This window comes from Coffea arabica, chromosome 11c, assembly GCF_036785885.1.
Source record: "Coffea arabica cultivar ET-39 chromosome 11c, Coffea Arabica ET-39 HiFi, whole genome shotgun sequence".
Classification (NCBI taxonomy): Eukaryota; Viridiplantae; Streptophyta; class Magnoliopsida; order Gentianales; family Rubiaceae; genus Coffea; species Coffea arabica.
The window spans coordinates 28,987,601-29,004,054 of record NC_092330.1 but is presented as its reverse complement, the minus strand read 5'-3'; the positions used below and the strand labels follow the sequence as shown (position 1 = coordinate 29,004,054).

Below are 16,454 nucleotides of genomic sequence, written 5' to 3'. Positions count from 1 at the left end.
TATGAGTTGATTACCCTATTTTTTTTTATTTGAATCAATTCAGCTTTCTCGGTTACTCTTGTTTCGGATTCTTTTTTAACACCCCTATCAAACAGAGCCAATGACCAACCATCTCCATCCGTCATGCTACGAAATGGAGGGAACATTTGTTAAATAGCTCTAGTTTGTGAGTTTACTCTTAATGGACCTCTTCATTTGGGAACATCTCATATGTGTGTGTATATATATATGTATGTATGTATATGTATGCAAGTGTATGTATATATGTCAATCGTTCTATTTCTAAGTGTACCCTATGAAAATAGTAATTATATTTCAGAGTGTGGTGAGTGCACTTTTTGGACTTAAATTTGAATTCTTCATTTAAGCCTTTAAGCGCAGTGCAAAAGTTTCTAGACCGTTGTTCTTCTAAAGACAAATTAATCCAATAGAATATCATTGAGAAAAAATATTTATGACCTCGACTAATACAAAACTTTTAGTGTATCTCAGTTTTTGGTACATTTTAAAAACTAGGGCAAATTACATTTTAGTCCCCTATGATTTTCGCAAAAACCACAGAATCCCTCATGATTCAAAAAGCTATACATAAATCCCCTGTGGTTTGGGTTGAACTAGCAAATAGACGGAAAGCACCCACCGTGACGATTTGTGGGCAAAATGTCCAAATTACCCTAATATAAATACAAAAAGGAAGCAAATGAGTCAGATTCTCCCTTGCTCTGGTCTTTGTCGTGAGAAAGGGAGAGAAAAACATGACCGCCGAATGAAGGAGAGAAATTTAACCCACAAAATTAAAATCGTAGATCTACCATTGAAGACCAAAAAGTAGCTGTGAAAGAGTATCACGAAAGCTATTGTTGCATCTGGTAAGTTTTTTGACATTAGTTTAGCATATAAGATGCACTTGCATGGTTTTTGAACAGAAACTATCGGGCATTGGAAAGTTAATAAATCAGTGATTATTTTGCTTAAGCATTGATTAATTTAAAATTTTGCTACTTTGGGACAACCTGTATTATCATATTTAAGCATAGAGTATTTTATCGACTAGAATTGAACTTATGCATTAAGATTAGGGTAAAAAAAAAATTGCATTCGGGAGTTCTAAAATCACCGAAATTTCAACTAAACATGGGTAGAATATGATTTTGTTCGTTTGAGATTTGTTGATTAGTGTCAGATTTGGGTCAAATTTGGGTGGCTTGATTTTCAATAATATAGAGTGATTTGGCTGCTGATAAAGTTTTGACAATTTGGACATTGAATAATTTTTGCTTGTCGGCTTGTTGGCCGTCATGTGGTCCATGGAAGTGTGCAATATGCAATATGTCCTTTTCTTAATCAGATTGTATTTTTTTGTAATCATGTGTTTTCATTGAAGTGTGTAATCTATTAAATGTCCTTTTCTTAATCAGATTGTTTTTTTTTCTTATCATGTGTTTCACTATTTCTAATACAAGCTTTGAAAAAAATGACAACTTCAAAAAGAATTACTATAAAATTGCATTTCGGTGGTATATTCATATGGGAACCAGAAACTGTCTATACTGGTAACAATGTTGCCATATTTAAAAATTGTGAGACAAGAAAATTATCCAGGGATATGTTGTGTAAATTGTGTGGTAGGTATGGTGATGCCTCGAATGTGAACCTATATTTTGAAATACCAAATTGTGGGTTGTATGCTAGAGCAGCTGAAATCAAAGGAGATAAAAAAATAGAGTCAATGTTAATTGCACATGAAGGAGTAGATGTTATCAACATATATGCTGAATTGCATGATGAAATGCCTAGTGAAGTTGCTTCAGTTGGAGTAAAAAGTCATGGTAAAAGTGCCCCCACTGATGCCCCACATAGTGGAGCACAAAATGTGGTATCTGATAAAGATATGCCAAAAAAGTTAGCAAACAGAAAGGGAAAACAGATAGTCAAGAAGTCAGTGAGAAGACAAACCAAGCTAGCTGGAAACAAAAAGCACAGCAAAGCAGAGGCTAATTCAGCAAAGGAAAAAGGTGAAAAGCTGTAGAGAAGCAAGATGAAGTTGAAAAACAGCCTGAAAATGAAGATGAGTACGGTGATGCTACATCTGATAGTTTAGAAGAGCCTGAGTGGTTGAAAGAGGGATTAGAAGGACCAGAAGATGAGGATATTTTTGCAAATAGAGCAAAGGCTAATGAAATAGAAAATCAGCAGCAGGCAAAAGGCACAGATGAAGAACCAGCAACAGCAAAGCAGACATATACAATGGAGGATCTGCAACCACCAGGCTCTTCTAAGAACAAATTTGAAGAAGGGGAGAGTTCTAAAACTAATGAAGAGTGGAATGAATTTGTTATTGATGATGAAGAACTGCTTGACATTATGTGGGGAGATGATGAAAGAAATGGAAAAGGTAATAGTTGTCGAGATTTTAATGCTGCAATTAAGTTCAGAAAATCAAATTTTGAGTTGAAAGTTTGGGATAAATTTAAGAACTTACGGGCCTTTAGAGAAGCACTTGTGGAATGGAATGTTAGGGAAGGCTACACCATGAAGTACAAAAAAAATGAAAAGCAAAAGTTATTGCCATGTGCAAAAAGGGTTGTTCTTGGAAAATACGAGCAAGCCCAATTCAAAATGAAAGCACCTTTTAGATCAAATCAATAAAGGAAGTGCATGTGTGTGGAAGAGAATATAGCAACCATCATGCAAATGCAAGATATTTGAGCAAAAAATATTTAGACAGGTTCAGAGATGAACCAAGTTCTTCCATTGAAGGATTTGTCAAGACTGTAAGGAGAGAGATTATGGTGGATATTGACAGGTTGTCGAAACCTGTACAATAATAAAATTAAACCTAATTGCCAGTTAAAATAACCAAAATCCAATTCCAAGTACTGGAGCAGGGACCCTAGGTGTGCAATGGGTCACTTGATTCACCCTATTTCTGAAGAGTTTGTTTGATCCGATATACCCGAATGGGATTGCTTTTTTTTCATAAATAATTATGAATTTGTAGACAAGGCACGTAGAGTCGTATTCTCAGGGATGGGGGATATTTGTCTCTTAAGAATTCCAAAGTAACACAGGGGGTGATTTTGTATGAACGACAACAATCAAAGAAATTCAAATAAGAAAGTAAAAATAAATAACTAACTAGAAATAAAATAATAATTCACTAAATTTAGAGCAACAATAATTAAAGATCTAAAACAATTAAAAAAATAAAATAGGCAACTAAAAATCAAATGGCAATTCACTAAAATCAAGGTAATATTAATTAAAAATCTAACCAAGAAATAACTTCAGCGATGGTTCACCTAATTGATCATCAATGCATAAGCAATTCCAACTATTTATTAATAAATAGGTTATAACTGCCAAACTAGCGATAACAGTTAACCCCTCCTTACTGTATTGGTGATCAAGGTACGCCCGTTAATCACTACTCTAATTGAGAAATAATCCTAGGTACACTCGTAGGATTTAATTTTTCAATTGCCTTACGTATTAGAGGAGCCATATTCTAACCAAATAACACACTACCAGGGTTATTTCAGATTAGCCCGCGTATCCTGCTGACACAAATCTAATCGTGCCAGTTGTCACTATTTCAGAGCAATTAAACAATTACGGATTTAAATGCCCCAATTGACAATAGATTATCAAACTAAATAATTATCCGAATCCAAGACAATCAATTAATTAAATAATCATGAATACTGCAATCAAGGGATATGTGAATACCAATAAATAAAAGAAAAAGTTAAAATTAAATCGATCTCACAATTTTAGGCGAGCCAAAGCCTCCTTGTTTCTTGACTAGAGTGAAGATATTAGTTCATATTTGATGCGAAAAATTCACGCAAAAGTGAAGCATCAATCGCTGCCATCGGCCAAGAATTGGGAAAAATCAATTCGTTCTATTCAAGAAGATAAGCGAGCTACAAGAGGCAATTGATTGTTCCAATTCGTCTAACATACGAAGAGGGAAAAAAAACTACTCAAGGACCAAGCGGAAAGTCAAAGGAAAAGCTATAGGGAAAATCATTCAATTGCTTCCAGTTGCTCCTCACATCCGAGGAGACAAAAGCTACCAAGCACCAGAAGAAAAATCGAAGCTAAGAGCTACTAAGTATTGCCTGACATGTGTAAGAAAAAAGCCAAAGGAAATCCAAGGGAAAAAAGTCGAACAAAAAACTAAGCTTCAGGAGACAAAAGTCCCCTGCTCCTCATTTTCGTTTCTATCCAATAGTCCTCCCCTTCATCATCCTGTGCGGCGGCCTCCAAATGCCATCCGAAGACTCCCCTTTTCCGCCCTTTAGTCTTTAGCAATTACTAAAATAGGCATGACGTCTTCTTTTCCAAAAATGCCCCTGGAACAATCTCTATCATTTGAAATCCTTTTCTGCCAATTTAGCCTTAGTTGTGGTATTTTTGTTTTACTCCCTGAAATAACTGCAAAATTCAAAATTTGAGTAAAATCTAATAATTAATCAACATCAGGTCAGGTAATAGAGGAAATTAATAATAAAATAAATAATAACATCGTAACCTATCAATTCCCCCACACCTAAACCATGATTGTTCTCAAACATAAGAACAGTAAACAAACACCTAAATTTTGACAATGGCTATTGCTCCATCTACCAAATTGCCAAGATACCAAAAAAATCATAAATCAAGCATCAGTGATAAAAATTCGAGAAACATCACCCCGATTAGCTTCTAAACCACAAACTCCTTCAATTACAAGTTAACTAATCTAAAAAGAAGGAATGACACACAACATTTATCAGCAAATGGTCCAAATATCAACCAAAATCTTCATATTAAGTCCATGAATCGGCAAACTGACCTCTAACATACACTAACACAACTTGCACTCTTTTTTTCACGTTTTCTATTATTTATTCTTTTTTCCTTTTCATTTTTTTTAATAATAGCATAAAAGACTTAGTCTCTAGCCATTGAAGTCTTTTGACGTGAACTCCGACATTTTTCAGATGAAGGGGCCCGGTTACTCAACTCCTATCGCTATACGACCATGTACTCATAGAAAGTACTACTTTTTGACGCAAGAATCGACACTTTTAGGTGTAAATCCCCGGTTACTCAGTAGTAATTAATAGCGGAGTACAGTCAAACTTATTCACAGCCAAATAACGCAGTAACTCAAAATAACACCACTAAAAACAAAAATAGGAGCAGCTCGCCTCATTATTGCCAAACATGGAGAATTAAAGTCAATATTGAATCAATTCACATTAAAATGCCAACAGTCATTCCCTATACCTAGAAAAGTTAACAAAGAAATCAAAAGAGTCAAGCAGTCACCAATATTCACCAATGAGGTGTTTTGGACTCAACCACATTAAATCGATACACTTTTATTATTAAAATTTGGCAATAACAAGAATAGAGTTAACAATCTAACATCAAATTTTGGCATTCATATGGGAGCTAATCACTAAAAAGAAAGAAAGAGACTGGATGAAAATAAACAAATAACAAACTAGAAATAAAGGAAAAACACCTAAAACTAAAAAAACTATTAAAAACTAGAACCACAACTGATCCCCCCACACTTAAATGACATATTGCCCTCAATGTGACAAATAAATAGCAATAATGTGGTTGGTGATAAATGACACATAAAAATGAGACTTCCCTGAAGTCGGGTCAAGGTGGTGGGTGATAACCAAATTACGGTGTAAGACCCGCATGCTGCATGAATGCCGCCAAATTTTGTGCCATGGAGGCCACATTGTTGTCTATGTTAATCATCCGAGCCTCCAAATTTTGAATCTGCGTCCGGAGCTATTGCCATTTAGTAGCCCCTGGGGGTGGAGGAGGCGGGGTAGAGGTAGAAGGGTCGGGGTCATCACCAACAGCGGAAGAATGGGTAAAAGAGGAGCGCGGAGGGACGCGAGGCGGTCCCGGGTCAGTGAATCGGTAGACACCGTTGGCGTACTCGAGAACTCACATCCTCTCCAAGCACTCCGCACCCAGAAGTTCCATTTCGAATGCCAAATGAAGGTCATGATGCTCCAGATTAAGAACCCCCAGCTGTACGGCTAAGTGCGTGATGTAGGACCCGAGGATCAGGAGCTTGTTCTTCTTGGCTAAAATGGTCTTAAACTGCGCGGCCAACCAACACCCCAGATTCACGTTGACATTGTTTTTCATACACCAAATAAAGAAGAATTTGGGTTGGAAGAGTACACCAGAGCTGCCCTTTCGACCCGAATAGCTGTAGGCCAGGAATCTCTGAACATAACGGGCACTCGAATCCTTAAGAAAGGAGCTCCTAGAACGAGAAGGGTCATAGCGGTGCCTGTCGACAGGCATTTCCCTCCAAATGTCGTGGTAGGAAGAGAGAAAAGGCTATACATAATCACAGCCACTCTCAGCGTACTCCCTAGTCTCGGCATACTATGGAGTAATGAACCCAAATGCTAGATTAAATTGGATAATACAGAAGTTGAACTCTTGACCCATTAGGCGGAAATGAATGACATTTGGGGTCTCCACGGTATATCTCGTTGGCAACTCAAATTCAAACGTGGAGTAAAACTCCCTAATCAGCTCAATAAATGCGGGACAGAAGATATCCCGATAAGGAAGCCACTCGATGGCGGAAAACATCTGCTCGACCTCCTCCCGTATACCTAGGACAGTCATAGCAAGTTTCTCACAACTTTTGCAAGGTATGATACGCCGCTCACACACCTTGGCGTATCTCTATTGATCAGCAGGTCTAGTAAAATTCAAATGCCCCCCAAAGTGAGCGGGGGCATTTACATGGGCACCCCTACCCTTACTCAATCGGGTTCAAACACCGGAAGCAGAAGGTTGGTTGATAGAGGCATTAACTGGAATGGAGGGTAGGGGTGGAGGTTGAAACTGAGAGGCTCTAGACCTAAAGGATGATTTTGGTCTCACCATTTCCTCTAACAGTCAACTCAAACCAACAAGAACCCAAATATAGAGTTTCTAACACACGGAGCAAGTAGCAAGGGCAGAGCAACAGCAAAGCAGTAGTCCCCAAATATGTACTCGACCACCGGCAAATAGAAATACCCGATGCCCAACAAAAAGTCAATTGGGATAGCAACTTGCACAGTTAAGTAGATCAAAAGCACAGACAGGGCCACCCCAATTCAACAGTTTAAAACAGCAACCAGGATGTCCCCAAAAATTCGATTAAAACTACTAATGCCAACAAGGAGTGCAGTTGCAGAATTAAATCGACCAAAATTTCAACAAACACAACACTGGCCCGAGATGCCTCCCAATTATCAACAGACAATTGTAAAATTCCAACCCAGCCAAAAATTGAACAATTATCCCCAATAATGTGCTAAATCCAGCAATCCCAGATCAGAAATTTAGTAATAGCGACGCAGTCACAAGCCCGTGGCAGTCAATCAGATATCTAATCAAATAGAGCTAATACATTCAAGGGAAAATACTCCAATAATAGCATCCAAAAACTCAACAATAGTACCCAAAAGGTCAGCAAATGACCTCCGCACTGTGCTAGAGCATAACCAATTTTAACGAATATGCTAATCGAAGAGGCTAAGAGCAGGGCAACTGTCAAACACCCAACAACCCAAAACAATTGAACTCAAATAGCAAGTCAGAATATAGACAGTAGTAACATAAGCACCATCTCCGCGCTCTCAATTAGGTAGGCAACAACAGAGAATGAACAAATTCGGAGTAAAATAATACAACCGCTAAACGATACCAATCAACACCAAAAATTTGGGATCGAGGTTGAAATACCTCTACTGGCCACCAAACAAAGAACTGGAGTGGTAGTGGCTGGCGCGGCGGCGGCCTGGGGGTGAGAGGTGCGCGAGAGAGGGTAGAGTCGCAGGTGGAGAGCTCAGGCTGCTGAGCTGTGCCGACTGACCGCGGACAGCGGAGTGCGACTGCTGGGGTGTGGGAAAGGCTGCTACTGCTTGGGCTGTTGGCGTGCGAGCTAGGCGAGCGGAGAGGGGGAGAGAGCTAGAACAGGTGGCATTGAAGCGAGGGTCGGCGGCATCGCGCGTCGAGGGCGAGCACGAGTGGGCGACATACGATGGAGGTGAGCTGGAGTGAGGTGGGCAGCGAGAGAAATTCGGAGGGAGAAGGAGAGGCGGCGCGCGAGGTGGAGTGGCGGTGGCGAGAGAGGAGGATAAGCTGGCGGCGACTATGGGAGAAGTGGGCGGCGGCGGACCAAGAGAAGAAACAGGGTAGAAGAAAGAAAGAAAAGAGAAAGAAAGAAGGAGGAAGAAAGAAAGAAAACGTAAGAAAAGAAAGAAAAAGAGAAAGAAGGAAAAAAAATTGTATTTTATTATATTATTATTAAATGTTTGACTTTGAAAATCTAAGCTACGGTTGAAAATTTTTTCTTTTTTTTTTAATATGAACCAGGCTTTTTTTTTCTTTCGGGAATTCCAACTTAGAGAGGAACAGGGAATCGAAAACTGTCCTCTAGTTTTGAATACTTATCTTTCCCGCGAACGTGACATGGGCGCGTCAAAAGGGCAAGAACCCTTCTGACTGTGAGCTCTCTGTATGACATAATGCGGGCGCGCTAAGTCATAGAGACACCTACAAATCATCAAAAAAAATGAAAATTGAAGCCAGAAATTAGTCAAACTCAAGGAAAACACATTTAAACTATCGAACAAAGAACTAAAAGAAATTGGGTTGCCTCCCAATAAGCGCCTTTCTTTATTGTCTTTGGTCAGACATGGTAAAGTGTCACTGAATAGGACACGGTGGTGTATCTAGACGTATCGTTTCCACTTCTTCACTTGAAAAGCCTTCGTAATAATGTTTGAAACAGTATCCATTCACCACAAACTTGTTGTTTGTTTTAACACTCTGAATTTCAACTGCACCATATGAAAATACGTGAGTAATAATAAAAGATCCAATCCAACGGAAATGTAGCTTATCTGGGAAGAGCTTGAGCCTGGATTGGTACAGGAGGACCTTTTGACCAACTTCAAAGGTTTTTCTAGAGATTTGTTGATCATGAAATGCCCGGCTCCTCTCATTGTAAATTAGTGCATTCTCGTACACTTCGTTCCGGATCTCCTCCAATTCTTGCAAATCCAACTTTCGTTGGGTACCGGACTCTTCTAGGTTCATATTACATTGTTTAATCGCCCAAAAATTCTTGTGCTCAAACTCCACTGGAAGGTGACACGGCTTCCCAAATACCAATCTGTACGGTAACATCCCTATGGGGGTCTTGTACGCCGTTCGATAAGCCCAAAGCATATCTTCCAATTTTTGACTCCAGTCCTTCCTATTGGGTCGCACCATTTTCTCCAAAATGGACTTAATCTTCCGATTTCATACCTCCACTTGACCATTGGTCTGAAGGTGGTACGACGTTGAGACCCTGCGGAGTACATCGTACCTGCAGAATAGCGCCGCTATGGTGTTATTATAGAAATGCGTCCCCCTGTCACTAACTATGGCCCTTGGCATCCCAAAACGTGCAAAAATATTAGACCTAATAAAATCTGCAACCACCTTCGAATCATTAGTCCGGGTGGCCTTAGCCTCTACCTATTTAGACACGTAATCGACTGGCAACAAAATATATATAAAATCAAATAAAATAGGAAAAGGTCCCATGAAATCGATACCCCACACGTCAAAAATTTCAACAAAAATTAACGGGACTTGGGGCATATGATCTCTACGGGCTATATTATCTACCCTTTGACAACGATCACAGGACTTACAAAACACATACACATCCTTAAACAAAGAGAGCCAGTAAAATCCACTTTCTAATACCTTATGAGCAGTTCTCCTGGATCCAAAATAACCTCCACAGGCAAAAGTATGATAAAAACTCAAAATTGACTGAAATTCAGTTTCACTTACACATCGTCTCATCATCTGGTCAGCACATTTCTTCCACAAGTACGGGTCATCCCAGATGAAATATTTGGCATCGCTCTTCAGTTTGTCCCTCTTCGATCTTGGCCAACCTGCAGGAAAATTACCTGTTACTAGATAATTGACTAAATCAGCATACCAAGACAATTGAGAATTTAAAGAGAACAAGTGCTTTTCAGGGAATGCATCCTTCAATAGTTCGCTCTCCTCCACAACTAGTATGCGACTTAAATGGTCGGCTACGAGATTCTCTGAACTTCTTTTATCCCTTATCTCCAAATCAAATTCCTGTAGGATCAATATCCATCTTATAAGCCTCAGCTTTGCATCTTTCTTGGTTATTAGGTACCGTAACCCTGCATGATCAGAAAATATAATAACTTTAACACCTAACAAATATGACCTAAATTTTTCTAAAGCAAAAATAACTGCAAAAAACTCCTTCTCAGTAGTGGAGTAATTCAATTAGCCCCTATTTAAAACTTGAGATGCATAACAAATGACGTGAGTTGTCTTTCCTACTCTTTGCCCCAATACAGCCCCTACAGCATGATCACTGGTATCGCACATGATCTCAAATAGCAAACTCCAGTCAGAGGGTTGAATGATCGGTGGCGAGGTCAATAGCTCTTTCAACTTGTCGAAGGCTCTGTCACACTTGTCATCGAATTCGAAGGCCACATCATTTTGTAAAAGCTGGAATAATGGGGCTCCAATCTTCGAAAAATTCTTGATGAACTTGCGATAAAAACCTGCATATCCAAGAAAAGAGCGCACCTTCCGCACACCCGCGGAATAAGGTAAAGCAAATATAATATCTATTTTTGCTCTGTTGACCTCAATAAATTTAGAAGACACAACATGACCTAGGACTATCTCGTGTTCAACTATAAAATGACATTTTTCTCAATTAAACACGAGATTAGTCTCTATACACCTTAACAAGATCAATTTCAGGTTATCCAAACATGTATTAAAGCTATCACCATATACACTAAAATTGTCCATCAAAACCTCAATAATTTTCTCCACATATTCTGAAAAAATGCTTACCATACACTTCTGGAATGTTGTAAGTGCATTACACAACTCGAACGGCATCCGTCTATAAGCAAAGGTCCCAAACGGGCACGTGAAGATCGTCTTCTCTTGATCTTTTGATGCAATTGCTATCTGAAAATATCCTAAAAATTCATCCAAAAAACAATTATGAACTCTACAAGCTAAACATTCAACCATTTGGTCAATGAAAAAAAGGAGAAAAAAATGGTCCTTTTTTGTGACGGCGTTCAGCCTACGGTAGTCAATATGTTGCCTCCATCCAGTGGGTTTGCGCACTGACACGAGTTCACCCGTTTGATTAGTCTCTACCGTCACTCCTACTTTCTTTGGAACTACCTGGACCGAATTCACCCAAGGGCTATCTGATATTGCAAATATGATCCCCACATCCAGTAACTTCAATATTTTATTTTTCACCACTTCCATCATAAGGGAGTTGAGCCTCCATTGGGCCTGCCGTACAGGTTTGGCATCCTTTTTCAACCTAATCCGGTGCATACAAATGGACGGGTTTATCTCCTTAATGTCTGTGATGGTCCACCCTATTGCCTCTTTATACTCTCTAAGGACTCGGTTTAGCTTCTCTTCTTAGGTTTTCGAGAGTGCAGTTGAGATAATCACTGGGAGTGTTTCGTTGTCGCCCAGATACGCATATTTCAAGTGTTTCGACAGGGATTTCAACTCCAATACAGGTGCCTGCACCACCGATGGTAATACCTTTTGGTGAAATTCGAGTATGAAAATAGGTAAAATTTCATACCTTTTCGTTGTGGTTGGCAACAAGTGTAATGCCCCTATTGTGCATTTCAAATTTTCACTCCACTCCACCTCAGGAGTTGTCTCCAACTCGAGGTGTTTGGTTAAAGCGACCTCCAACTCATCCCTGCCAACAGTTTCAAACACTTCCTACATCGCAGGGTCAATAGCACTCACAAAAAAAAGAGAGCTAAAGTTGGAGTTTGAAGGATATTTCATAGTATTAAAGATATTAAAATACACAATTTCCCCATCAAATTCCATGAATAAAGTACTCTTGTTAATATCAATTTTTGTCTGTGCTGTTCTCGAAAAGGGTCTACCTAATAGTAAGGGTGAGGGATCGGGGGAGTGATCATCATCCATATCAAGTACATAAAAGTCAGCTGGAAACACCAAATCATTAATTTTTACTAACACATCTTCAACCAACCCATCAGGATATGCATTAGTTCGGTTAGCTAATTGAATGATTATTCCAGTTTCTTTTAATGGACCTAGATTCAAAGAAGCATAGACAGACTTAGGCATTACATTAATTGACGCCCTTAAGTACAACATGACCTTCCTAATCACAGTGTTGCCTATCCTACAGGGGATAGTGAACATACTTGGGTCCCCACATTTCGGTGGGAGTTTCCTCTGTAGGACCGCTGACACATTCTCCCCAACAATGACTCTTTCATCTCCCCTCAGCCTCCTTCGATTGACGAACAAGTCTCTCAAAAACTTTGCGTACTTCGGCACCTGTTTGATTGCGTCTAATAGGGGGATATTGATCTCTACCTTGCGGAATACCTCCAGTATCTCCTTCTCCTTATCCTGCTTCTTCGATTTCTCCAACCTGCTAGGAAAAGGGGCCGGATTAGTCTTAACTGTAATGACTGGGTCCGGGAGTACCTTTGGATCTGTGCCATTACTGTCCTCTTTCTCAAGCTCATGTTCGATATTTTTCTCATCTTTGTCCTTAGGAATCACCAGCTTAGGTCCTTGGACTTTCTTGCCACTCCTCAAATTCATTGCACTCACATTCCTCGGATTCAACTCAAATTGAGATGGCAACTTCCCTTGAATCTGAGACTCCAAACGGTTGATCATGATGGCCATTTGATTTACTTGAATTTGCAGTGATTGCACTTGTCCCAGTTGACTCCTCATGCTTTGCAGGTCTGAATCCGTCTTTTGTTGATTCGCAAGTAATTAATTCATCATCTCTTCTATGGACGGACTTGAGTTCGAAGGAAGTGATGGTTGCCGAGGTTGGTACTGCTGCTGGTACCCTTGCTGTCTATTTGGTACGAAATTGGACTGCCTGTTCCCTCCATAGCTTAGGTTGGGATGATCTCTTCAACCAGGATTGTAAGTGTTTGAATAAGGGTCGTACTATTTTCTTGGCACAGGCGCGTGGTCAGCCATGCTCACCTGCTATGCAGTTTCTTTCTGAACCAGTAGACACACCTCCGTAGAATGACCCACGGCAGCACATACCCCATACACTTTGGCTTGTGAGGCACTTCCTGCAGCTAATTGTCGCACGAAGGATGTCAATTCAGAAATTTACTGCTGGATGGAGGATGTTTCTACTTCATTCACCCTACGCGTTGGGACATCCTCCCTCGTACCAAACTGCTGCGAATTCTTAGCCATTCCTTCAATTAGCTCCCATGCTGCCCAAGGAGTCTTGTTCACTAATGCCCCTCTACTCGCAGCATCGATTATATTTCTGTCCCTGAAGAGTAGGCCCTCATAGAAGTACTGAATGAGCAGTTGCTCACTTATTTGGTGTTGGGGGCACTTGATGTACAGTTTCTTGAATCTCTTCCAATACTCATAGAGGGACTCGCCTGGGTGTTGCTTGATACAGGAGATTTCATTCCTTAGACTTGCAGCTTGAGACGCCGGAAAATATTTGTCCAAAAATTTTTTCTTCAGCTGGTCCCACGTGGTAATACTACCTGATGGGAGGTAGTACAGCCAGTCTTTTGCAGAATCCTTCAAGAAGAAGGGGAATGCCCTCATTTTTATCTGCTCTTCTGTAATACCTGGGGGTTTCATGCTGTTGCACACTACATCAAACTCTTGCAGGTATTTATACGGCTCCTTACCTGATAAACCATGGAATGATGGCAAAAGATGAATTAGACCAGATTTTAATTCAAACGGAGTGTTATCATTTAAATTTGGGAAAGTAATGCATAGAGATTGTTGATTTAAATTGGGAGCAGCCAACTCCTTTAGCGTTTGTGCATTCGCCATGGTGACTTCCTCTTGGTCTGAATCACTTGAGTTATCACCACGCAAATCCGTTGTCTCAACCTCTGGATCAAGTCCTTGAGATGCAACACTGGACTGCTCCTCTCTGAGTTATCTGGTTTCTTTTCTCGTTCTACGCGCGATCTTCTCTACTTCATGGTCGAAAACTAATTCGCTTGCACGAGAAGAACGAGGCATAAACTAAAAAAATACCAGAAAATTAGAAAAAAAAATTGAAATTAAAAAGAAACAAATAATTAACACTAGTCCCCGGCAACAGCGCCAAAAATTGACAGGTTGTCGAAACCTGTACAATAATAAAATTAAACCTAATTGTCAGTTAAAGTAACCAAAACCCAATTCCAAGTACTGGAATAGGAACTCTAGGTGTGTAATGGGTTACTTGATTCACCCTGTTTTCGAAGAGTTTGTTTGATCCGATATACCCGAATGGGATGGCTTTTTTTTCACAAATAATTATGAATTTGTAGACAGGGCAAGTAAGGTCGTATTCTCAGGGATTGGGAATATTTGTCTCTTAAGAATTTCAAAGTAACACAGGGGGTGATTTTGTATGAACGACGACAATCAAAAAAATTTAAATAAGAAAATTAAAATAAATAACTAACTAGAAATTAAATAACAATTCACTAAACTTAGAGTAACAATAATTAAAGCTCTAAAACAATTAAAACAAGAAAATAATTAAAAATAAAATAAAATAGGCAACTAAAAATCAAATGGCAATTCACTAAAATCAAAGTAATATTAATTAAAGATCTAGCCAAGAAATAACTTCAGCAATGGTTCACCTAATTAATCATCGATGCACAAGCAATTTCAACTATTTATTAATAAATAGGTTATAACTGTCAAACTAGCGATGACAGTCAACCCCTCCTTACTGTGTCGGTGATCAAGGTACGCCTATTAATCATTGCTCTAATTGAGAAATAATTCTAGATACGCCCGTAAGATTTAATTCTCCAATTGCCTTACGTATTAGAGGAGTCCTATTCTAATCAAATAACACACTACCAAGGTTATTTCAGATTAGCCTGCATATCCCCCTGACACAAATCTAATCGTGTCAGTTGTCACTATTTCAGGGCAATTAAACAATTACGGATTTAAATGCCCCAATTGACAATAGGTTATCAAACTAAATAATTATCCAAATCCAAGACAATCAATTAATTAAATAATCATGAATACTGCAATCAAGGGATATGCAAATACCAATAAATAAAAGAAAAAGTTAAAATTAAATCGATCTCACAATTTTAGGCAAGCCAAAGCCTCCATTGTTCCTTGACTAGAGTAAAGAAATTAGTTCATATTTGATGCGAAAAACCCACGCAAAAATGAAGCATCAATCGCTGCCATCGGCCAAGAATTGGGAAAAATCAATTCGTTCTATTCAAGAAGAGAAGCGAGCTACAAGAGGCAATTGATTGTTCCAATTCGTCTGTCATACGAAGAGGGGAAAAAAACTACTCAAGGACCAAGCGAAAAAGTCAAAGGAAAAGCTACAGGGAAAATCATTCAATTGCTTCCAGTTGCTCCTCACATCCGAGGAGACAAAAGCTACCAAGAGCCAAAAGAAAAATCAAAGCTAAGAGCTACTAAGTATTGCCTGACATGCTTAAGAAAAAAGCCAAAGAAAATGCAAGGGAAAAAAGTCAACAAAAAACTAAGCTCCAGGAGACAAAAGTCCCCTGCTCCTCATTCCCGTTTCTATCCAATAGTCCTCCCTTCATCATCTTGTGCGGCGGCCTCCAAATGCCATCCGAAGACTCCCCTTTTCTGCCCTTTAGTCTTTAGCAATTACTAAAATAGGCATGACGTTTTCTTTTTCAAAAATGCCCCTGGAACAAGCTCTACCATTTGAACTCCTTTTCTGCCAATTTGGTCTTAGTTGTGGTATTTTCGTTCTACTCCCTAAAATAACTGTAAAATTCGAAAAGTGAGTAGAATCTAATAATTAATCCACATAAGGTCAGGTAATAGGGAAAATTAATAATAAAATAAATAATAACATCGCAACCTAGCAGACATAAGCATGAGACAGGCTTATAGAGCTAAAAGATTGGCAAGAAAGGCACTACAATGGGATGATATAAGACAGTATCATGTCATCAGAGATTATGCTGCTACCTTGTTGATCCGGAATCTTGGTAGCCATATTGTCCTGCAAGTGACTAGACTGAATGAGAACGAGGTTGGGTTATTTGAAAGAATGTACTGGAGTTTAAGTGCAATGAAGAATGAGTTTCTAGCTGGTTGTCGACGAATAATTGGATTAGATGGCTGCTTTTTGAAAAGTCCATTTGGTGGACAACTCTTGACAGCTATGGGTAGGGATGGCAATGATAACATATTTCCTATTGCAATGGCTATAGTGGAAGCCGAGAGATATGACTCATAGAAATGGTTTTTGATGGAGTTGAAAATTGAAGTTGGTGTTGAAAATGGAGCTCCAT

The 16,454-nt window shown here is 39.2% G+C and overlaps 1 protein-coding gene and 1 non-coding gene across 2 annotated transcripts; one reads left to right on the top strand and one right to left on the bottom strand.

The window, feature by feature from the left end:
- Positions 1-8,742: 8,742 nt before the first annotated feature.
- Positions 8,743-12,825, bottom strand: LOC140016526 (uncharacterized). The gene is made up of 9 exons (XM_072070064.1): positions 12,330-12,825; positions 11,962-12,215; positions 11,723-11,868; positions 11,299-11,446; positions 10,954-11,073; positions 10,398-10,677; positions 9,796-10,256; positions 9,349-9,409; positions 8,743-8,876 (listed from the first exon to the last, which is right to left on the bottom strand). Exons 1-9 carry the CDS (start codon positions 12,823-12,825, stop codon positions 8,743-8,745), a joined length of 2,100 nt encoding a protein of 699 aa, XP_071926165.1.
- A 670-nt stretch (positions 12,826-13,495) lies between these two features.
- LOC113717450 (small nucleolar RNA R71) lies at positions 13,496-13,602 on the top strand. Its single transcript, XR_003454380.1, has one exon. It is a non-coding gene; the product is annotated as a small nucleolar RNA R71 (small nucleolar RNA).
- Positions 13,603-16,454: the final 2,852 nt, after the last annotated feature.

Coding starts and splice junctions, on each gene's coding strand:
- LOC140016526 (XM_072070064.1), bottom strand. CDS start 12,825: ATGGCCATCATGATCAACCGTTTGGAGTCTCAGATTCAAGGGAAGTTG. Junction 11,869..11,961: donor TGGAATTTGATGGGGAAATT/GTGTATTTTAAT, acceptor CCTGCGATGTAG/GAAGTGTTTGAAACTGTTGG. Junction 8,877..9,348: donor AGACCAATGGTCAAGTGGAG/GTATGAAATCGG, acceptor CATATGGTGCAG/TTGAAATTCAGAGTGTTAAA.